At 29.6% G+C, this 25,186-nt stretch overlaps 2 protein-coding genes and 3 non-coding genes across 10 annotated transcripts in view; 2 read left to right on the forward strand and 3 right to left on the reverse strand.

Moving 5' to 3' along the window:
* Positions 1-23,692, forward strand: part of LOC125842209 (defensin-like protein P322) — a 44,646-nt gene extending 20,954 nt beyond the window's left edge. For 4 of the 5 annotated variants that reach the window (XM_049521454.1, XM_049521455.1, XM_049521456.1 and 1 more), the window contains exons 2-3: positions 22,471-22,555; positions 23,302-23,692. In XM_049521454.1, the coding sequence (XP_049377411.1) occupies positions 22,492-22,555; positions 23,302-23,468 (231 nt within the window). In that variant the 5' untranslated portion in view covers positions 22,471-22,491 and the 3' untranslated portion in view covers positions 23,469-23,692. Of the gene's footprint in view, positions 1-9,998; positions 10,010-22,470; positions 22,556-23,301 lie in introns of those variants that run through there. The other variant, XM_049521453.1, reaches the window with a different exon arrangement.
* LOC125843408 (U2 spliceosomal RNA) lies at positions 6,019-6,214 on the reverse strand. The gene has a single exon (XR_007444006.1). It is a non-coding gene; the product is annotated as a U2 spliceosomal RNA (small nuclear RNA).
* On the reverse strand, positions 7,018-7,213 carry LOC125843413 (U2 spliceosomal RNA). The gene has a single exon (XR_007444011.1). It is a non-coding gene; the product is annotated as a U2 spliceosomal RNA (small nuclear RNA).
* Positions 8,822-9,017, reverse strand: LOC125843412 (U2 spliceosomal RNA). The gene has a single exon (XR_007444010.1). It is a non-coding gene; the product is annotated as a U2 spliceosomal RNA (small nuclear RNA).
* LOC125842208 (defensin-like protein P322) lies at positions 16,827-19,891 on the forward strand. Of its 2 annotated transcripts, none has more exons than XM_049521452.1 (2): positions 16,827-16,925; positions 19,706-19,891. In XM_049521452.1, the coding sequence occupies exons 1-2, from the start codon at positions 16,862-16,864 to the stop codon at positions 19,876-19,878; spliced, it is 237 nt and encodes a 78-aa protein (XP_049377409.1). In that variant the 5' UTR covers positions 16,827-16,861; the 3' UTR covers positions 19,879-19,891. The 2 variants fall into 2 exon arrangements, with proteins under 2 accessions (XP_049377409.1, XP_049377408.1); XM_049521451.1 differs by lacking the exon at positions 16,827-16,925 and adding an exon at positions 18,897-19,055.
* Positions 23,693-25,186: the final 1,494 nt, after the last annotated feature.

Below are 25,186 nucleotides of genomic sequence, written 5' to 3' on the forward strand. Positions count from 1 at the left end.
CAAAATTTTCTAATGCATATCTACCAAAAATTGAGGCATCCAATTGTCTAGCTACATAGAGGACAAAGAGCTTCGCACGTAGTCACTCCAGGATACTTCATATTATTAAACTAGATAGAACGTGACCTCAAAATCGACTAAGCATACAAGTTTCAATGGTAATTAACAAGCATTGAGGTTTGGGGTAAAGATGTTTCTATTTTACAAGATATTTCTTATTAAGTGGGAGATAGAAGACAAATATATATTAGTCCCTCAATTCAATTATTAAGTAGAGCTTAAAGTAACTTAATTTATCTAACTCGGAACAAGATGACACATCGACTACGTACAAACTGAAATTTCCAGATTTTAGCAAAGTAAATGATGTATTTTAGTCTAAACCAGAGAAGGAGGCAGTCATATTCCTGAATTTTGTTCATTTTCAAGTCTAAATCTCTTAGCCAAACTACAAACAGAGGAAATGTTGCAGAAAAATCTTAAATATGAAGGTCATATATGTTATGTTTCATAAGAGGAAATATACAATAGTGAAAAATGAGCCTTCTCAAAACGGAAATAAATAACCAGAGACCTATTTTGCAATCTGCCAAATCAATTCAGTTCATGCTTTGGTGTTTCAATAAAAGGGTATCTCCCTATAATCACAGCCTGAAAGTTCTCAACCAAAACTAAGAGGGAAGAAAAAGAAAATATTAACAAGAAGACATTTTTACTCGACAAGGCTAATCACTGATCAAAACAAATTCGATCCTGTGCGAGCCAAGTTCATACTAAGCACGATGCCAAAATGAAGACATATTTTAACAGTTAATTAACACCAAACTATGAATATTCCTTAACATGGACAGATTTGATTTCCATTTGCTTATTTTTATTTATTTAGAACATGATGTATGCGACAATGCTTAGAATTTTGAATACAAATTCGTAACATATTCCATTCGATCAACTGACTTGTACTTAGGAGTTCACATTTCGCAGGATCACTTATATATATATATATATATGTATATCTTAATGCTATGACGACAACAACATTACTAAAACAGCCCCTTAAAGGCATGAAAAGATTTAATGACCTATTTGACAAAACAATAAACATTTCATCTTATACAGATATTTTAAACTATATTAAAAGGGAAAGTAAGAGCAGAAGAGAGAAAATAAAAAGAACGAAGACATATGAACCAGTAACACGTTCAAGATACTAACATGGTCGAAGTTGTATATGAAATTGAAAATACAATCTAAAGAGAACGCTAACTTTGTGTAGAGCAGCAAACTAAAGCTTTGATGTCCAGAGATTTCAACTTCGAAACTCGAACTTCAACCCAAAGAAGAACAAAAACAGAGAGCAGAGATCACCTTAGAATCTGTTGCGCTCTCTCTATTGCTGGGTGATTTTTGAACCTTTTCTGGATTGTTTTTGGATATTCATGAATGATTTCCGAATTGGAAGACGCCTGCCTTTTATAGGCGATTTTGGGAGAGGATTCCACTCTCATACTCATAAGATTAAGGGTAAAACGAACCAAAAATCCGATGGTTCTTCGCATCCCCCACTTTTCAGGCGGAGCAATGATGATGGTCAAGACTTCTAGGCCTTCTTTGGGTCAAAATAAAATCGGAAAAGATGTAAAGTTGATAGAGAAGGGGGCTGTGATTGATGGACGACGTGGGGAGATATATTGATGACCACCGGAAATTGCCATTTTCCGGTGGTCTGTAGGCGGAAACAATGGCAGAGGAGAGAGAGATAGATGGGAGAGGAGAGGAAAAAGTTTGATGGAAAAGGGACAATTTTTTGGGAAGAGAAACGTATGGGGAAGAAGGAAACGTTTCTGGGAAAGGGAAGAAGCTTGACAGGCGATGGGATTGTACTTATTTTGGGAAAAGATGAAAAACTTGGGATTTAATTTGGGCCGTCCGATCATTTGATCGGACGGTTGGTAAAAATAGAGAGTTTAAAAATAAATAATTATATATATATAATAGTAAAAGGACGAATTAATTAAGGCCGTTAGATTAGATTGTAAGGTTGAGATCGAATCTAAAGAAGCACAATCCATGTGCTCACCTACGTGGCATACACGGATTGGCCGGCTTAATAAGACTTGGATTGCCAAATTCGCTCAAATTGAATTCATTTAAATTATAACTGCTTTCTTTATTAAATAGCCATGAGTGATAATTATTTTGCAAGATTAGCTTATTTGATAAAATTAGTCACTCTTAAAATTAAATTAATATAAATTAGTAAATCATCAATTAACTAAGTTTTCTAATTTTAATAAATGTACGAAAAATATTTATTGCGACAAAAGGAATTATATTTATACCCCAAAAGATTCATTTATTTTTTAAAAAATGAGAAAGTAAGTAGTAATATAATATATTTAATTTTTATAAGAAATAACATTTAAGAAATAAATTTATCAAGTCAAATAAATAAAAAATATTTGTATTCCTATAAAAAAATAATTTCATAACATATATATATATATATTTTATTTATTTATTATTATTATAATTATTACTATAGTTAAATGTGGAGAGCCAAAATTGGGTGTCAACACGTGGTATAATTTGTTTTATCGATTGCGTAGCATATCATACTTTAGTGTTGGGACAACAGGGGTTTGAATATATTTGAATGTTTTGAGGTGAATTACGAACCTAAGATCGAGGTAAGACCCTTCTTTCATCGACTCTAGCTTTTATAAGCAGCAAATAGCAATTTGCGACGGAAATACATATCTTTTATCGTATTGTCATGGTATCTTTTATTTGTGTGTTGATTATGGTCCTACCTTGTTGTAGCATCGAGGGAGTTATGAGTTAAAGTCTTTAGGCCACGTGAATTTAGCGAAAAAGGTATGTTAAGGCTATTCTCTTCCTATGGCATGTTTCCTTAAAGCTTAGGAGCAATGTAATTGAGTGTTATCGTTGTTATACTTGTAGCCAATATTATTGATTGTTGGCTGCTAGAGTGCGTACAATCCTCTCTTATCGGGATTCTTATTTAGTAGTAGCATTTGTATGTTGGACACGACTTAGAGGCTATTTGTATAGGTTGCCTATAACTAAATTGCTCACTTTTAGCTGTTGGATTGTTATTGTTGCCTTTGGGCTATTGTGGTTAGCTGCAGGAATGTGATCTATGCCTAGTAGGGTTATGTTCTGCCTACAAGGCTATATGGATGCCTAAAAGGGCTATGAGTTGCCTACGGGGCTATATTGATACCTAAAAGGGCTATAGGTTGCCTACAGGGATATATATTGACGCCTAAGAAGGTTATGTGTTTCCTACAGGGCCATGTTGTTGCCTAAGAGGGTTATGAGTTGTCTATAAGTTATGTTGATGCCTAAGAGGGCTATGTGACTGCCTGCGGGGCTAGGAGACTATCGATAGGGGTATACAGGCTGATTGGCACCTTCCGGGCTTATGGGGGCCTGAGTAGGTGGTCTTGTGTGCTGTTTGTACCTGCCGAGCTTATGGGGGCTTGGTTAGGTTGTTGTTTTGTTATTTTTGATAATTTTAGATTTAGAAGCAGGTCAGTACAATTATCTTATCATTAATTTATTTATCAGATTATTCCAGTATATCAGGATACCTCATCATAGTCTATTGCCTTTCATACTCGGTACATTATTTTGCACTGACGCCCCATTGCCTTGGGGCGCTGCATTCATGCATGCAGGTCCTGACAGACGACCGAGTAGACCTCCTTATCAGCAGGATTGACTTTTATCCGGTTGGTCAGCCCCTTTCCTCCGGAGCTGCCAAAGTTGGGAGGTTTGTTACCTTTTGTTGTATATATTCTCATGGGTAGGCTGGGGCCCTGTCCCACCAATCTTTACTACTCTTAGAGGCTTGCAGACTAGTGTGTGGGGTTTATAGCTACGTTATGGTCATGCTGGCCTATGTTGTTGGTTTGCTGAAGCTTGTGAGCTGTTTGATGTATTGTACTGATATTTACCTGCTTTTAGTTTCGATATAGATATCATGGTGGCTTCGATGGCCTAATCAAGACCTCTGTTCTAGTTGGCTATTTATTTATATGATTTCCTGGGAGTAGTTGTTTCCTTTATAGATCAGTTGACAGGGGCCTTGCTGGCCGATGACTTAGTTTTAAGCCGAGATATACTTGTTTGATTTCTTGATTGCGTGTGGCTGTCATGCGCTAGCAGCAAATGGTTCAGCAGGGTCGGCTCGGGCTTGAGTTTTGGCATTAGGAGCCAGTTGCACCCATCGAGTTTGGGGCGTGACAATAAGGGAACTAATTATTCCCAAGTATGTAATACTTTTACATTTAAAATAAGATAAACACCGATTTCTAAATGAGTTTACAAGTTCATAGGAGTTTCAGAGTACTATTTACCTCTTTTATGAAGATCTTTTGAGTAATTACCTCAAATTGAGAAAGAGTTATGTTTTAAACATTTGAGCATGAGTTATATATTATTGGGATTAGTATTAAGCACCGATATGGAATGAGTTCAGACAACTCAAAATCCTCATAAACCATATATGCCAACATGGATAAAGGGTCATACTATGATTCCTTATTGCTTTTAAGCGTAGATTAGTAGATTCACTTAGTTGAGGTGTTCTATACACTGGAAAGGTATAGAACAGTTCTGGCAGCGTGGGCGAGATGATGTATCATCACATAGCTCATAGTGATGGTTGTCGGTTAGAGAATCTCTCAAATAAGAATATAGAGTATGTTATTGTATTTTTAAACATTCATTGAGTTTTAAATCCTGTTATATAATGCTTTAAGTATTGCATCTCTTATTGTTGCTTTCATATTGAGTTGAGGTGAGGTGAGTATATCCTTCCAGCCTTGTCATTTCAGTTAGCTATTGCTTTCAGTTTTCCCCTAACATGCTCGTAAATTCAATGTACTGACGTCATTCGACCTACATCTTTTTATGATGCAGATACAGGTGTTCAGGCATCAACAGGCGCTCTGTTGATACCATTCGTATTCCATTTAGCTTTGGTGAGCCTCATTGCTTTCCTGAGGGTTCCACATTTACTTTTTTAGCTTTGTTAAGATGTCGTGGGTCTTGTCTTGACATCTTTCATAGTATTTAGAGACTTCATAAACTATTAGAGGAGTCTTTCACTATTTTCATTTTTTCTATAAGTTTATGAAAATGATGAATGAATGTTGATTCTATTTAGCTAGCTAATTAAAGAAGCAATCACACCCATTTCATCCTCAGATTCCATTGCTCTAATTTCTGAAGAAATGATTTATGACAATATTGAAAACTAATACGAAATACATAAATTATTTTCACGATTCTTTTAAAGAATTGTCAATTAATTACATAAATTGAATCTTTTAATCATTCAAAGATTTGAGAATGTTGGATTGCGCCAAGCCAAGGCAAATGCCAAAGTGACTCTTGAAGGTCATGACTCTCAATAGCAAGCTACCGTGATGGACCTCCCCTCAAAAATAAAGTTAATATAAAGATATTATACTGATAAGAGCAAATACTACACTTGGTCTTACATTTTCAATTTATTGATATAAAATATTTTAGGGGTGGTACCTTGCTGAGAAGTACATACGATGAAATGTGTTACAACATCAAGCACCATTGGTCTAGCGGTAGAATAGTACCCTGCCACGGTTCAGACCCGTGTTCGATTCCCGGATGGTGCATCTGAGTGCTGTGACGATAATTGTGTAAATGTGAAAACTTGGGTCTTCACCATGTCTGAATCAGGATGACAAAATAGCGCAACTGGTCCTCTCCTTTTTCATTATTATGTTTTTATCTTGTTAGAGATTACAAGATGAGAATCGAATTATTATATATCCGGTCATACTAAAATTGCCAAATGCTAGGTTGAAACATTGGTTTCAAGATTTTATTAGTTATAGATAATATATAGTTCAGTATCTGATTTTAATTCAAATGTGCATTGGAATGGAACATAGAAGGACAAATTGTGTACTGTTATGAAACAAAAGGTTTTTAGAACTAGAATTGGTGGGGTGAGCCAGGCCAAGGCAGTAGTGCAACACCAAGGCGACTCTTGAAGGTCCCAATAGCAAGCTACCGTGGTGAACCTCCCCCCTTAAAAAATAGAGTTAATATCGTGTGAGTCGATGACTCACATATCAGATATTAAACTGATAAGAACAGATACTACACTTGATCTTAGCCAAAAGGCCGAGAAAGGTATGACTTTTCATGTGTTATGCCGGGCTATTTTATATTCACTTTGTTACATAAAATCTCTCTTTCCAGTCAGTATGGGACTAGAAAAGCTTCTATATATTGAACTAGTAATCATCTTCTCTGGTTTTATATATTACACTAATTCAATTCCTTTAATCTTCTATAATTCCATTGATCAAAGAGTAGTGAATGAAACAATTTACGTTTTGTTGGCTGCAAAATAGTTCCAACAATGTTGCTGAAATTAAGAGTAGATCACTTGTTATGTTACTACTTCTGCTAAAAATCTAACATTCTGCTATGAAGAAACAAAGGTTAGCTTTAAGAGGTGATGCGGTCAGTAACAATGTCACATAAGTTACGGGATTTATGCATGTGATCTAAAAAAGCTACTTTTTGACCCTCTTTAAATTGGAGGCTTCGACAGATCGACCTTTTCCTTATATCAAAGGGACTCAACTATTTATATATCTAAATTTTATTTTATTTTCACTAATCATGCAGTATAAATTTTCACCAGAGTGGTTCGATTCCTGGCTTGTGCATTGCATTGTGTGAATGCTAACATGAGTCGTATTGCCTATTCCTAAGCTGCATTACTGACAGAGAAGAAGATTTTTAGTATCAAGATGCTCTTCAAAGAGAAGTTATTTTTCCGACCCTACCCCAGGAGGATCAATAGTAATGTCACTTACCCTACTACATGACTCGAACCGTCTACCTACAGGTTGATGTGAAGATTGCCCAATATTAGAAGGGACAAATTGTGTACTGTTATAAAACAAAAGGTTTTTAGGACTAGAATTGGTGGGGTGTGCCAGGCTAAGGCAGTAATGCAACGCCTAAACGACACTTGAAGGTCCCAATAGCAAGCTACCGTGATGAACCTTCCCCCTTAAAAAATAGAGTTAATATCGTGTGAGTCGATGACTCACATATCAGATATTAAACTGATAAGAATAGATACTACACTTGATCTTAGCCAAAAGGCCGAGAAAGGTATGATTTTCTAAGCGTTATACCGGGATATTTTATATGTCACGTGTTGCATAAAATCTCTCTTTCTAGTCAGTGTGGGACTTGAAGAGCTTCTATACTTTTTTTTATCAAAGTGCAGTGAATGAAACAGTTTACATTTTGTTGGCTGCAAAATAGTTTCAACAATTCTGCTGAAATTAACATTTGATTTCTTGTCATGTTAGTTTAATTCTTTGAGATTCATAGAGAGCTTCCCAAATATTTTTATCAAATTTTACTCTACTTTTGCTAAAAATCTAACTTTCTGTTATGAAGAAACAAAGGTTAGCTTTAAGAGGTGATGTGGTCAGTGACAGAATCAGGCACTTAAGGTACGGGATTTATGCATATGATCTAAAAGTACTTTTTGACCCTCTTTAAATTTGAGGCTTCAAAAGATCGACTTTTTCCTTATGTCAAAGGGACTCAACTTTGAAATATGTATTCAACTGTTCAATGCTTGAAGATTCACTTGAGCTTAGAGTTATTAATTAATATATGTATAAAAATATTAATTTGTTGCCTACATAACATTATCGATCTTGCTCCAAAAATGTTGAAGGTTAATAATAACTTCACAAAAATCCTAGGTACTAATATCTTTGTCATGTACTCATGTATAAGGAAGTCCTTCAACTAACAATTGAAAGAAAGGTTTACAGCTAGAATAGGTGGGATGCGCCAAGCCAAGACAGTAATGCAACACTTAAGCGACACTTGTGGTCCTGATAGGAAGCTACCGTGATGGACCTTCCCCTCATATTCCCTAGTTGTGAACAATATTGAAAACTAATAAGAAACACATATTATTTTTCACAAGTCTTTAAAGATATGTCAATTAATATATAATACAAATTGAATCTTTTGATCATTTAGAGATTTGAGAATGTTGAGTATGACCTTATAGTTCCCAAAAAATTTATAAGTGATAATGTAAAGTAAGCTTTACAACTAAATTTAGTCGGGTGCGCCAAGCCAAGGCAGTAGTGCAACACCAAAGGTTGCTTGAAGGTTCTGAATCCCGATAGCAAGCTACCTTGGTGAACCTCCCCTCAAAAATAGAGTTAATATACTACACTTAATATTTCGTTTTCAATTTATTGATATCAAAATTTAGGGGTGGTACTTTGCAACTAACTATAAAAAATGAATTGTTTACATCAGGTAGCACCAGTGGTCTAGTGGTAGAATAGTACCCTGCCACGGTACAGAGCCGGATTTGATTCCTGGCTGGTGCATTATCGGAGTGCTGTGCAGATAAATTGTGCAGTTAGTGAGAACTTGGGTCCTCACCTTGTCTGATAACAGACGACCTAATAGTGCATCTAAGCCTCTGTTTTTCCATTATAATTTTTATGTGTTGTTGGAGATTACAAAATGGGAAATTAAATTTGGTTCGATTAAATATTGGATCATACTGAAATTAACTAGACTATATATAGGGTACAGTACATCTTACTGAAAAAAAAAGAGGTGCCAAATGCTAGGTTGAAACATTGGTTTCAAGATTGTTATAGCTAATATATAGTTCAGAATCTAATTTTAATTCAAATGTGCATTGGAATGGAACAAAAGGTTTTTAGAACTAGAATTGGTGGGGTGAGCCAGGCTAAGGCAGTAGTGCAACACCAAGACAACTCTTGAAGGTTCCGATAGCAAGCTACCGTGATGAACCTTCCCCCTAAAAAAATAGAGTTAATATCGTGTGAGTCAATGACTCACATATCAGATATTAAACTGATAAGAACAGATACTACACTTGATCTTAGCCAAAAGGCCGAGAAAGGTATGATTTTTAATGAGTTGCTAGGACTCATTTTGAATCCTATTTTTTCAATAGGAGTTCTTTTGTCCAGTCAATGTGGGACTAGAAGAGGAACTATTTAAATAAGCAATAGGAAAATGAAAGACAAATATAAAAAAATCTGCTCCTTATTTTAATTTTGTGTAGGTATAGGTTACATTTGTAATATTCCTTGAAACAGGCTTCAAACATCTTGGTAGGCCTTTTGCCAACTTAAAGATCGAAAATTACATTGTATATGCAAAGTCAACATAATTTTTCTCCATATATATATTTATAGCAAATGTTAAATACCTTTTGCGCTTTTCATGTATTTAACTTTTGCTTCCCTCTTTTTGCTAAGGATAATAGTTTTATCCTTTGTGTTGTATTCGGAGGTAAGGCTAAGTCCTCCTTCTTGTGTATGCCTTCTTGATATATAACACCGCAGACAACCTGAGAATGCAAGAATGTTTGGAACACAACCCAGAAGAAATTAAAATAACAAATAATCCAGCATAAATTGATATCAACTCCTCATAGTTTGGTAACCTCAACTCCATTAATAACTAGTCCATTTATGAATAGTTTTTTTTGTTTACACTTATTATCGATCAAGTTTTGAATCAAACTAATTCATCGACACAAATAGGTCATGGGAGAAAAAATTTATTAAACATTTTCTCTTATACTTTGGCATTTTAACCGCATATACAAGTATAACTACAACAACAATTATTACGTCTCTATTACAAACAAGTTGAAATCAACATATGATCACTTTGTGAATATTAATACTTCATGGTTCATGAATGTGGACAGTTTCATTTGTTCAGTGAATTACTTTCTTGCAGTGGGATCAACTTGTAGCACTGGATTTATCTGAACCAAAGAAATACTTCTGACGTAAAGTATAAATTTATATGTAAAAAGTAATGTGTCTAAACTCATAATTTTGAATTTTTAATAGGTTCAAATCTATAAACCTTAAAGATTGAACACATAAAATTTAAATTCTGAATCCGCCTTTGCTTTGTTGAAAACTTTCGATATATTACAAAATTTCAAAACAAGAACCTACAATTTTCTAATTACTTTTTTTTCAATAGATTTTTCTAAGTACGTATAGTGGTGTTTGATTTTTCTCTCAAAAAACTACAACATTAACATAATAATTGCATAAAAAATGGGCCTGACCCAGGAATTTCATAAATTCTCGATTAAAATAAAACATTTCAAAATAGATTTATTAAGGGCTGTTAAAAAAATTATAGTTAGGATTAAACATGCTACCTTAAGAAAAAATTGCAGCACCTTAACCACTACGCAGATCTTCAAGTTTTGTTAAGAGCCGTCAACATTATAAAAACTAAAATTTGACTTATTTATACGTTATAATTTTTCTACGAAAGGATAGATCTGCCATCCGCCTCTACCTCTACCTTATAAAGGTAAAAATGTTGTTTTTAATAATTTCTCAATTTAAATAAAACATTTCAAAACAAATTTGAAAAGAGAATACAGAAAAAGTCCTATTAAAAAAGAGATAGAACAAAAACAACAACAAATAATAAGACAATCAAACGGAGAATATTGTGAACATGCCTAATCTTTTTTGAATTTCAGACTCGTGATGTCCTTTTTTCTTTTGACATGTAACACATATAAAAGTGCAATAATTTTCACAAAAAGACAAATTCAATGACTCATTATGATTTATGACCATACTTAGTTCCCCTCTATTATTTTCTTTTTTCAAATATATAATGCTTTCCACATAGGAGTAGAAATTAGCTTCTGTTTTTTATGTGTCCTTTTTCTTTTTACCAACGGTAAAATTAGTGGCCACAAGTTACATAGTTTGCTTGAAAATAGTATCTCCAGACTCCACCAACCAAATTATTACTTCCGCGTTTCATATTAGTTATTCACATTATTAAAAATAATTTTTTATCTTTGTGTTTGGTAAGTGCTTTTTTTAGCCAAACTTAGATCGTGACGTGCTCGTCATTTCTAATCGCCTAATTCTGCCACATTAAATCTAAGTTAGAACCAACAAAGATCTCCTGATTCTTCTTGTCTCAGCCGACTTGAAAGCAAATTGTCTTTTGCCTATGGTTGGGTGAGCTTTCGCTTTTCCAAGTTACTTATGAATTCACAAAATCAAAATAGAATTAATTACATTTTTTAATTTTATTTTTATAATTAATTCTTTTTAAAAGTGTAAATAAGCTTGTGAAGTTTCAAAACGAATTATTAAGGGGGTAAATTAGTCAAACTATCATTCTAATTTATGATTACTTAAGATACGTGTAAAGAAAAGAGTGGGCAACTAATATACGGGACAAAGGGAGTACAGTAATGATAGTTGTGACTGGCCATAATTTCACTAATTTAAATAGCATATACATAAGCCGGTACTCAAATTTGGTCTAAGCTAGCAAGTTAAACAGAGGTCTCGAGTTTGAGCCTTGAGTATGGAGAAAATTATGTTGGGAACACCACCCCTGAATGGGCCCTGCAGTACGCACTCCGAATTTATTCTGAGCTCCAATGCGGGCTCGAACATTGGGTGAAAAATAAAAAATAAAAAAATAAAAATACACATCTAGACACTTTAATTTGATCTCAATTGGCAACTAAATACTCCAACTTATCCCCATTATATTTGTTGTACACCCGATGCTAATGTGATGCAAAAATTTAGAAGGTGTCTAGATATACATACAATTAAAGTTTTTAATTGTCAACTAATGCCAATTTAAATTTGAGTCAAAATTTATAGTAAAGGCTCCCTAACAAGTACACAATATACACTATTAAAAATATCGTGAAATAAACATCAATTTTGGACAAAAATTGAACTATATTCTATACACCCAACCTTAATTTATGTATACACCCAACCTTAATTTATGTATAAGCCAACATTGCTTGTGCAAAGTTCTGTATACCAACACTAGCTACAAGATCAAAAGCTAGGGTGAAGAATATATATATATTTTTATAATCAAATATTCTGAATTCGAGATGCTTTATTTGTGCAAAGTCCTGCATGCGAACACTAGCAACAAGATCGAAAGTTAGGGTGAAGAGTAAGTATTTCTATAATCAAATATTTCGAATTTGAGATGGTGAAAAGTTCTGCATACGAACACTAACTACAAGATCAAAAGTTAGAGTGAAGAGTAACTATTGATATAATCAGATATCTCAAATTTGAGACTATTTTTCTTTAAAAAAACTATTTACACCCCAAAAATTGGACTTCTTAGTGTCTAGTGCAATAGTGCTTAATTATAAATGATATTTGAGATGTAAATTTCAGAATAGTGGAGATATATATGGTGGTCCACAATATCTTTTATCTTTTACCTTTGTGTTTGAGAGCAAGTTGTTGCAAAGTTTAAATGAGCTTATGCACCGACACGAGTTGTGGTTTGGTGATAGATTGATTCACCCTTAATTAGAGATTTTGAGTTCGAGTTTTAGATATGAATTTTTTTTTGTTGGGAGCTAGCGCTACTCTTGAATGGATTCTACTGTGCACGATTCAAATTTAATTAGAGTTCTAATGTGGACTTCGGACACCGGATGAAAAAAGTATATATGCTTATGAAAAAAAAATCACAAGTTAAAGGAGGGAGGCTATTGATATATTTGGCCTTTCATATTTTATTGTGTCCTCTAATATATATTTTTAATTTTAATTTATTTGATCTATTTTTCTCTTTAGTCTTTATGTTTATTTTTAATTTTAATTTTTCACTTAATATGTTTAAAATTACAAAATTAATAAATATTTTAATATATTTGACATATTTTTAATTTAAGACTATAAAATTTATTTTATTTTCTTAAACTTCATACCGATCAAAATAAGTCAAATAAAGTAAAAACAACTTTATCCTTACCTTCACTTTAAGTGGCTTAAATTCCCACCAACCTACACCATATACATTTGTACCATGACTCCATGAGTAGAGATATTAATATACTTCCTTCGATTTATTTTGATCTCCGTTGATTTAATATATTTCTTAAGAAAATTTTAATTAAAAATATTTTTTAAAGTTAATTTTATTAATGATATTCTGAAACTTTAAATTTGAATACTATTCTCTCCATTTCAAAATAGTTATCATATTTTACTTCTTAAACATCAAATTATGATATAAAATTACATATTCAAACGCATAATATTTTCATAAATTTAAAATTTTAAACTTGCCGACATTGGTATCTCTGAATGATAAATGATAAAGACAGCCATGATATATGTCAGATAATAATTCAATTATTGGTCATAAATCATGACAGGTAATAATAGTTTTGCACTCCCTTTATTACCTTTTTTTTTTTCTTTTGCTTTTTAATTATTATTTTTTTCACCAATTCAACATCACACGTTTTCGAAATCTGACAAATTGAAGTGTTTATATTAGCTAAACGGAAAATATAATTGGCAAGACAAATTTTTGGCACGTAATGACATGAGCAACAAAAATTAGGTATTTTTGTAATTTTGATGAAAAGTTAAAGATATTTGGGTAAATTCATTTATTTCGTGTACCTAAATTACCCTCAAAAGTAAAATCACTTTATTTTGCCAGGTGGAAATCAGGTCCTACTAAAAAGAAGAAGCTAAAAGGCTCCATTTCTTTATTATTTTTCTTCAATTCCATATCTTCTTCTTCTTTTCCGTTTCTTTTTGTAATTTTATTATTTTTCGTATTAATTAATTTATTTGTCAAATGCTGAAATTTAATTATTTTTAGTAGAATTAGCCGTGATTTAGTTTGGATAATTTTTTTATTAAATAAATTAATTTGATTTTTGAAATGTTGAAATTAAGTCAAATTAATTAAGTCGATTTTTTTATCACTTTATTTTTATTTATTTTTCTATTTGGTTTTGGTCGATAATTTGATTTTTCAAACATTGAAATTAAGTCAATTTTTTTATCACTTTAATATTTTTAATTTTTTTTCTATTTGGTTTTGGTCGATTAGAATATATATGATAATGTAAGAAATTGATCTAATTATATATAGGATCCTTCAAAAAATGTATGCATTATCTAAGAATTTAATTATTTCTAAGAAATATGATAAATTCGTTCCAACGATTTTTTTTTTTACAAAAAGTTAAAAATTTAGTTGTGATATACTATGTCTTGATGGTGCTTGATTTAAATAAAAATAATCAATTAAAAAGACATAAGTTATTTTGAACATGAAAATTCATTCTTGACATTCTTAAAATAAAAATATAAATTAAAATACGAAGTAAATGCAAATAACTTGATTGTTATAAAGAGAAATACATGAATAGAACAAAGAATTTTTTTAAAAAAATATTTATAACATTTTTTTAATTTTAAAAAAATTTATATATGATGAAAAAAGTTATATTAAAAAATCAATGTATAATCTTTTATAAACAAACACAAAACAAAATATCTAAATTCTCATATTTCGTATATATCATTCTATAAAATACGTACAGAAAAATAAAAGGTTCAAGAAATTAATAGGCAAGATTTTACGATTTTTTTATTTGTAATTTCATTACCTTCAATTTCTTCCATTTCATTCAAAAATTAATTCGAAATTTTCTCGCCACATTCACTTTATTTTTCTCTCAAATAAATAATACCGTAAAATATGCATATTAGACATTTTGGGCAAGTCTGAAAAATTCTTTATAACTCTGACAAATGAAGTAACGTAGAGGAGGAAAAAAGAAAGTCGAAGGAAATTTTTTAAAAATGAATGAAAAAGAGTAAGAAGATGAAAGAAAATGAAATAGTTAGGGTATGAGTCCCATTCGTACATTTGGCAGCCAACAAAAGTTTCATACAAGTGGTTTCTTTTTTGGAGGGAAATACAAGTGGTTTTGGAGGCAAAGGGACATTTTCGTCATTTACCCGTGTCTTGGCAATTCGTGCCAAAATTCTGTCTTGCCAATTAGCACTACTCTTTACAAAATGGTAAGGTGTTACTATCACCTTTAATCAATCAACTATTTCAATAATTAAACATATTATTAGCTCAAACTCAGACAAGTGTTCGGTGAAATGAAATATTAGTTAAGCACTTCAACAAACAAAATAAACATTTAGATATCAATCAGTATCAGATTTTCATGAAATACTGTAAAGACAATCGAGTTAATATGTTTAGATGGGTATATTTCTCAAAATTGAAATGTTTATTATTTATTAATTAATGTCAAATTTGAATGAAAATAAGAAAAAATCTCACCAAGGCCCCGGTCTCGTCTTATCCCATAAGCTTAGTGGGATGGACGGAACTAGTGTTTCGTGTCCCCACCCCTCCTCCTCCATTCCGTCCCACTTCTGTCTCGGTCCCCTCTATCTTTGTTGGGTAACCTTAATTCGCCATGAAAATTTTAGTATATATATATATATAAAAAATAGGTGTTCATTTGATAGAATATATTTTTATTTATTTTATTGTATATCTACTAAACAAAATAAATTAGATGGTCGATTTGACTAATTTACATGAGAATACACAAATGTGCACGTAAGTGACATATATAGAAAGCAATATAATTTAAAAACTCTATCAAGCTAAAAGTTGGAATAGAATTCAAAAGAAAAAAGAAAAAAAAAGTGCAAGGTAATTGATTATTTTAATTTTGGTTAATTATTCAGTATATATTACAACTGGTTGTTTACTTTATTTTTAAAGAATTATCCTTTATAGATTACTTTAACTTGATTATATAAAAGATCTTTTGATATAATTAATGGAATGACACATACATAGTGATCTTTATCATGACAAAGTTTAAACTTGTGATATCATGACACATACTCTTAATCTAGATTTGTCGATATATATAACTCTTTTTCTAAAGAAAAAATATTTAATTATTTTTTGTGATATTCTTTTATTTAAAAATGTGGTGTAACAAATAAGATTGTTTTTCTTTAATAATAAATCTCAATTTTAAGATTAGATATAAAAAAAAAAAAACTTAAAAGGAAGTGCTTTCGCTAAATAAAGTCTTATGTGATACAAAAAAAAAAATTTAAATCTTCTTATTGTGATATGAACTAATAAAGTCATAACATATTCAACATATTTATATATATATCTTACTTCTAAATTTATTTGATTGAGAATAAAAACTAGAAAAAAATAATAAGAATAATGTATAAAGGTCTTTTGAATTATATGATTCTACATTTTACGTAAAATATTGAAATTTAAAAGTTAAGCACTGATTATAATAAATACTAACCCCCCCCCCCCCCCCCCCCTCATTATCACCATCACCATCACCACCTATTTTCTTCTCATTTTAACGGTTATTTTGGCTTTAAAACAATTACCATTACTTTAGAAATTTAAGATTTAAGCTATCAATTGTTTTCACTTATATTCTAAATATTTTTATTTATTTATCATTATTATTGAAAGATTAAATTTTTTTACCCCTTTTTAAAAGTTTTTTTCTTTTTTATTTTCTTGATAATTCGAACCACGATCTTAAGTTGGAGGACGTAGGTAAAAGGTGTTTACTATCCTATCATATATCTTGCCTTTCCTGACCGACATAAAAGAGTTAAGATGATAATTAAAATACTACAGACGGAATAAATTATTTTTAAGATAAACTAAAAAATAAAGAGTATGTACGTATGTACGTAGTTTAATTCTAACAATCAATAAAAAGAAAAAAAAAACATGTATTATTTATTTACTGTGTCATTTTCCACAAAGTAAGATCCCTATAAAACCACATATATACTAGCCTCAATATAAAAAATTATATAAAAAAAAATCAAAAGTTCTTCACTCTCAAAAATTTGTGAAAATGGCACATTCCATGCGTTTCTTTACTACTGTATTTCTTTTAGCCATGATTGTCATGGCTACTGGTTAGTCTTCTTCTTCCTCGTTAATTTTTTTAATTTAAATTATACATAAAACACTTTTTATCAAAAATATTGTTAATTTCGAATCATTTTGTAACACCTTTGGTAGTTTCCGTTAAAGTTGTCAATATTGTCATACCGTAATATTTTTTTAGTCGTCCTCATTAAAGTTGTCAATATTATCATACCGTAATATATTTATAATGTAAGAAAGATGTTTGATCTTATGGTAATATTTTTTTAATGTAAGAAAGATGTTTGATCTTATTGTATTATTTTTTGCTTTTGTTGTCTTTTAATTTTTGGTGGATCGTGCACTTTAGGTCAACCCGCATGGCTTGCACATATTTTTTTTCATTTATAATAAATCCTGACTCATGTGGTCTTTGATTGATAAAGAAAATTGTGACCCAAAAAGAAGGATTTATAGTATTACACATGTTTCATTTTTGAAATAAAAAAAATTATTATTATTATTGAAACAGACTCAAAGAAAAGTAAAACACATAATAAATGAGTATTAATAATAATTTGAATTATGTGTAAAAGAAGTTTTCTTGAATAAATCACACTATGATTGTTTAAAGATATGTAATATTACTAGTTTTGTTTGTAAAACTAGACTTGTAATCTTTATGTGGTGAGTATTTCTTGTTTTTTTCTAAAATATTATGGATAATATTTGTTTTGGACCTCTAATTTTTACTATCTTTATTCTTGTGTTCTGTTCAAATTAAAATTTAGGAATAATAATGCGCGATATAAAATATTTTTGAACTATAAATACCCCAGAGTTTAAACTTGTGATATAATGACACATGGTCTTTATGTAGATTTGTCCATGTATATAATTGATTTATTTTTTTTTAAAAAAAACAATAATTTAAGTTAAATATATCATGAATTGTTAATAAAACAGAATTATATACCAACCATGGACGCAATATTATATTATATTTAGTTCGTTTTAAGTGTGAAAAGCACATTGTCTTCTTGCATAACTAAAATTAACGAAACAATATTATCATTACTTTTATTGTGATATTTTATCAAAGAATGTGTTGAATCGGTTAAAATTATTCATTCTTTAATTATGAATTTTGATTTTAAGTTTTGGGTATTAAAAGTTTCTTCGTAAAAAACATTTCCTTGGCTATTCAGACCTATGCAACGCGAAATTCAAATTAATTAAACTCTAATACAAATAGTGCACATAGAATATAAAATAATTTTATTTTTTATTTTTTATTTTTTATGATATGAACTAATAAAGTCATCAGATTAAAAGTTGAAAAGAAAAGGAAAAGACTTTTAAATTTAGAATATGTATAATATATTAAATATTTTTATAATTTTAAAAATATCACGTACAATAATAAAATTAAAAAGTTGAATACTGCTTATAGAAAATACGGGGTCACTCATAACATTATTGTAGGAATTTAAAAGTTTTCAATTGTTTTCAACTATATTTGTAACAATTATTATTATTATTATTATTATTATTATTATTATTATTATTATATTTTAATCAAAAGTTCATTTTTTTTACTCTTTTAGGAGCTTCTACCATTTTTTGCTCCTTCGATGTCTCGAACCTATAATTTTAAGTTTGAGATAGAGAATGTTTACTATCTGACCAATCCTCTCTTATCAAATATATCCTTAACACTAGAGAAATATATAAAAAAAATTTATTTAATAATATTCAATTCTCAAAAACATCTAATAAATAAAAATAACTTAGTAAATAATACCTTATATCTTGTTTTTCTTAATGACATAAAAAGATAAGCTAAAATAAAACAATACAAACAAGACAATATTCTTTCTAAAATAATTTTTTTTTTTAAAAGTAAGACATGTAAATTAAAACACATAAAATACATATGTAGTTTAATTCAAACTATCAATAAAAAAAAGATTTTTTCTTATTATTATTTTTACCGTGTCATCTTCCACAAGATAAGACTTAGAGCCCTATAAAACCACATATATGCTAGCCTCAATATCTCTCACATTACATCAAAAAATATTTATTATTTCTTCTCTCTCAAAAAATTGTGAAAATGGCTCTATCCATGCGTTTCTTTGCTACTTTCTTTCTTCTAGCTATGCTTGTCATGGCTACTGGTTAGACTTCTTTCTATTTAAATTATGTTCGAAATTTACTAGCTCTATTTTTTTTATATTATGTTGGTAAGGTTATTTATAGGGGATAAATCACTCTCTATCAAGAATACTGACAATTTCGAGTCATCTCATCACATTCTTTAGTGATTTCTTGTTAAAGATGTAAATATCGTCATACCATACTATTGTTATTTATTTTTTCCTAAGTAGCGGCCGGGGGGCGCATTTATTTTGAATAATCCCTCTATTTTATTTTTATATATTTTTGACTAACGCTCAAAATTTTAAGAATATATGAAAGATTTCTGAATCTTGTAAGTTTGAAGTAAAAATATGTTTAGTATAGTGAAAATACTTTCCTCTTATGGTATCACACATTGTTATGTCATTTTATAGAAATTGGTTTGTTAAGGGTATATAATATATAGGATAATATTGAAATTAAATTAAAAAAAGAGAGGGGGAGGAAGACATATAAATTGCAAAGTAGAGAGTATACTTTTACTCTTTAATTTGTGAGATTGTTAGTATACAATATATAGACTTAGACATCGACGATAAAACAAAACAAGAATTAACTAAAAAATTCATCATTAATTTGTTGTTAAATAACTCGTACATAGCTAACATGATTTTTTATTTTTTTATAGAGATGGGACCAATGAGAATTGTGGAGGCAAGACATTGCGAATCGTTGAGCCATCGTTTCAAGGGACCATGTGCGAGCGATAAGAATTGTGCTTCGGTCTGTGAGACCGAAAGATTTTCCGGTGGCAATTGCCGTGGATTCCGTCGCCGTTGCTTTTGCACTAAGCCATGCTAAATGAGTAATAGAAGAAGTTTGAGAAAAAAATTATGTACTCTTGAATAAAGTACACTATGATTGTTCAAAGATATATATGTAGTGCTAGTTTTGTTTGTAAAACTAGTCGTGATCTTTGAATTTGTATGCAATTATGGGGCACTAGACTTTTTAATTTCTTCATGTGGTGTATTTTTTGCTTTTTTTAAAAAAATATTATGGATAAAATTTGTCTTTTAGTCTTTAATTGGTAAGTTTTTAATAAAGTTTTCATAAGCGATGTACAATTTAAAAAAAAAAGAAAAACAAGAAAGACTTCTAAGATTAAGTAAAATCTTCTTAGGGAGATTTCTATCATTTTCTCTTGTAGTTAATCATTCATAATGATATTATTAAACACATTTAATCTTTAGTTAAATAGTATCAATTTTTTCTTTTCTTTAATATAATTTTTAAATTTTCTGTGAATAGGAATATTGGTTAAAGTTTAAGCTAGGGGTTATTTGAATGGCAAGGGAATAGACAAAATTGTTCTACATGATAAGCTATCTCATACTATATTTATTAGATAAAATTATTTTATTATTATAAATACAAATAGTAAAATAATTAATTTTAAAATAATAATAAAATAATTTAATATTTTATCTCGAGATTATTATACTTCCCATAGAGATAAGGAAAGCCATCAAGATATGTCGGATAGTAATTCAATTATTGGTCAAGTGGCTCATAAAATCACTGACATATAATAATGATTATTTTTTCTGTTAATATATATATATATATATATTAGGACTTTTTAGTAATTTTTTATATGATATATTTAAAATCATAAATTAAGAATTTTTTTAACATATTACATATCTTTAATTTAAAATCACAAATTCGTTAATTTTTTAAAATTTTGTTAAGCTTTATGACAAATCAAAATCAGACTAAAAAAATAAAAATAAAAATACACTAATTAAACATATTACTATCTCAAAGTGAGACACGTGTGTTTAGCTACAACGTCTTGGTATGAAATAAGAAATATGAATAGCATGTGTCCATTATCTAGCTAATTGGTTCCTTTAAATTCAAATTTTATGTTGGACATGATGAGATTTATTTTTATTTTTTTCAAATTTATAATTTTTTTTTAATAAATATAAATTTATAAGTTAAGTTTTAAATTTTTTAACACTTAAAACGATAAACTTGAAATTAAATTTCTACTTTGAAGAATTTAAGATTTATAATTAAAAAATTGAAATTCATTCAAATATCATAAATAAACATTAATTTTGAATTTAAACTTCAAAAGAATATTACATTGTCTGTCTTTTTGTGGTTGGATCTCCATATTTTTAGAATACTTTAAATTCGATTTGAACATTTAACGTGTATCTTATAAAGTGTATACGTAAATGACATATAGAAGGAATAATTTCAAAACTCAAGCTAAAAGTTAAAATAGAGTTCAAAAAGAAGAGGAAGCAAAAGTGAAATTAAAAGCTAAATAGGGGATGAAGTTAGACGAAGCAAAATAAAATTTTAAAAACAATGAATATCAAAGTCTGATTAATTTAAATTTGTGTCAGATAAGGTCTAATTCAGGAGATACCCAACACTCAAACTCAAAACCTCTATGCAAAGTAAACTTTTGCATTTGGCTAATTGTTGCTTCTTTAGCGTCATTTTAAATTAATTTTATGTGTTTTTAGTTTCATTATATTGGTTTTAAAAAATAAGGGAGATTTTTTATTTTTATAATTTTAAAGTAATGATATATTTAATATGTTAAAATATTCTTTAAATTTTAATATTTTAAATAACTCATATGAGATATTTAAATTAAAGAGCCATTAATATACAAAATAATATTCTTTTTTAATATAGAAAAAGTAAAAAAATAATTGAGGCGTATTTATTCACATAGGTTATTTAATTACTTTATTAAACTTGTGATATGATCATCGGAGACTTGTTTGGCAATTGAGATGGTATAGATAAAAATATCTTATGAAAATAACTATTTCATATACCAATTTGTTTGACCATATATAGATTTCAAATATTTTTCATTTTATTTAAAATTTACGAAGTTAAAGTTGAAAATTAAGTTATGTTTAGTTTAGTCATATTTTTCATAAAATATATTTAAAAACAAAATCCACACTTTAAATATACTTAAAACACTATTTCAAAATTGAAAAACAAGTCATAAGCCGTTTCCCAAATTTGAAATATAACTTTGAAAAAAATTAAATATTTTTTATAGCCAAATAGGCCCCTAATCTCCCACCATTAATTTTAGCACAAACTAGTTCGTAGACTATACAACTAATAATCATAACCAAATACGAGATAAATCTCAAAATTATTATTATTTCTTATCTCACCAACCAGTCTACTCCTATTGTTTTATAATCTTGATTTGTCCATATTTATATATATTTAAAAATTAATTGATAAACAACAAAGTATAAAAACGTGATTTGAGTGACCAAAAATATTCCAACAAACTTTTGGTACAAGTTCACGAGACACTCATTTTAGCATCTTTTATCTTATTATAAAAAGCCACACAAATATTAGCTCTAACATATATCAAAAAATAAAAATTGTAAAATTTGTTTGTGAAAATTAATGGCAAACTCCATGCGTTTATTTGCTACTATGTTACTTCTAGCAATGCTTGTCATTGCTACTGGTTGGTCTTCTTCTTCCTTATAATTTTTTTCAAGTATTCGGTTTTCGAAATTAATTGACACGATTCTTCTGACGTCATGCCTGCAAGGCCATTCACATGGCTTGATTCGAGATTTCTGATTAAAATAAGAGAAAATATTCCGACCATTTCACCATGTTTCTTATAGTACCATAATATAATATAATACACCTTTCTTCCCAATTTTTATGATACATTTGGAATTTCGATAGTCAATTAAGTTTCAATTTGACTGAATTTTTTTATGTCTTTTAAATATTTTAAGTTGTTAGCTGTGATTTATAGTAGTTTTTATGTACTTTCTTAATATATAAATTTTGTGTTAATTTTTTTAAAACTTTCTATGTTTGTATATAGGCTCAAAATTTAGAAATTTGAATCTCAAAATTTTAATTGTACTACACAATTTTTACATACTCTCCATCTGTATCATTTTTGTGTATTTTTGACTAAACTCGAAATTTAGGACTCCAAAAAAGATTTTTGAATCTTTTGGTTCTAATTAAAAGTGTGCATAGAATATAAAAAATATCCTTAAAGTCTTATCCTATAGCTAACATGATTTATAATAATCCATTGCCAACAGCCGTTAATTAGAATTAATAACCATTTTTTACTATTAGTTAAAGAAGTTATACATGGTTAACATTTTTTTTCATTTACAGTGAACTATAAAATTTAAATTTTGAATAGACTTTTTCTTTAAATTTTGAATCGATGTATTTTAGGACCAATGAGAATTGTTGAGGCAAGAACTTGCGAGTCACAGAGCCATCGTTTCAAGGGACCATGTGTGAGCGAGAAGAATTGTGCCTCGGTCTGTGAGACTGAAGGATTTTCCGGTGGTGATTGTCGTGGACTCCGTCGCCGTTGCTTTTGCACTAGGCCATGCTAATTAAGAGTATATTATTCATAATGTGTTAAGAAAAAGTTTGAGAGAAAGTACTTATGAATAAAACACACTATGATTGTTCAAAGATTTATAATGCTAGTTTTGTTTGCAAAACTAGTCATGATCTTTGAATTATATGCAATTATGGTGCACTAGACTCGTAATTCATGTGGTGTGTTTCTTGTTTTGTGCAACATTATGAATAAAATTTGTCTTTAGGTCACTAATTTTCGTGTGTAGTGTCAAGTGTGTATAATTTAGTGATGATTGAAAAAAAGAGTTGATAATGTTGAAAGAAACGGGGTGTTCATAATACAATTAAATAATAAAAGTGTGTTCTCTCTAATAGCTTAAGCCGCCTTTAGATGAGATAGTCATACAGTTTAACATGGTATCAAACAAGGCAGAGGTCCTGCAATCGAATCTCACCGCCACCCATATCGATGATATTTCTTGCGTTTCTTATATTTCATAACTCACTTCTTGTTTAGTGTATGATGAACCCGGTTCTTCGACATTATAGATGATCATTAAAATAATATATAAATTTGTCATTTAATTTAGTTTCATCTGACATCTATGTCCTTTAATTTTGGGTTGTCCACTCAGTAGGCACTTTCAGTTGTATAAAATTGAACAAGTAGACACACATATTCTACGTGGCATAGTACATAACTACACATATAGGATATCATGCATGTTGGATACAAATTGTCATGTAGGATGTCACGTAAGACAAATGTGTTTATTTGTTCAATTTTAGTTAGCTTGGACACATTCAAAATTAGAAGGCATAGATGCCAGTTCATAAAATCTAGACAAAGTTATTAAATGACATTGTTTATATATTATGTCTCAAACAACTCTTGTAAAAAAAAAATAAAATATGAAGAGAGAATAGGGGTATGGGAGAGAGGAAGAAATGAATGGAATTCATGTATCACCAAAGTTAGAACTAAACTCGTGAAGTGGGTAAGCATAGTTTGGTTTATCTAACTATATATTCACAATCTTGTCATTTCCCTAGATAGTCACTCATGTTTGAGAAATTATCTAGTAATATCACTGATGTTTGTTTTAGGACTATAATATCACCCAACTTTACATATTTCCTCAAATATACAAAAAAAGCATCATTTCTTTCCTAATGAGATGTCATGTCACATTATTTCTTTTTTCTTATTAATAATTTTTTAAAAATTATTTAGACACACCATATATTATACCCATTAAAAAAAAAACATAGCGCCAAAATTCTAAATTATTAATTCACGACTTATTTATGATATGGAACATAGGTCATAATAGACAATTATTCATATGGAACACAAGTCATAAATAATTGAGTTTTCTTCTCTTTTTATTTTCTATGTTTAAATTTAAGTTACGTAGCTTTTTATATTTTAATGCTCATTGAATTCATTATTTTTTGAGAGTTTAGTTACATGGTATACACAATTTGAAATTTTACTTGTTATAATAAAAAAACACTTTTCGCTAATATATATATATATATATATATATATATGAGGCTGGAGGTGGGGTCCGCGGGGTAGAGTGAAATGGAATAAAGACCATTCCTAGTGTTTGCGAGTTGTCTGATGGATGAGGGGTGGAAGTGTGTATGGGTCAGGTGTTGGAGATGGGTGGAATTTTGCTTGTTTATCTTTGATCTTACTATAAATAGTTATTTTTTAAATAAAATATTTTCAATTAAACAT

The sequence above is a fragment of the Solanum stenotomum genome, chromosome 10 (assembly GCF_019186545.1).
Source record: "Solanum stenotomum isolate F172 chromosome 10, ASM1918654v1, whole genome shotgun sequence".
Taxonomy (NCBI): domain Eukaryota; kingdom Viridiplantae; phylum Streptophyta; class Magnoliopsida; order Solanales; family Solanaceae; genus Solanum; species Solanum stenotomum.

Coding starts and splice junctions, on each gene's coding strand:
- LOC125842208 (XM_049521452.1), top strand. CDS start 16,862: ATGGCACATTCCATGCGTTTCTTTACTACTGTATTTCTTTTAGCCATG. Junction 16,926..19,705: donor CATGATTGTCATGGCTACTG/GTTAGTCTTCTT, acceptor ATTTTTTTATAG/AGATGGGACCAATGAGAATT.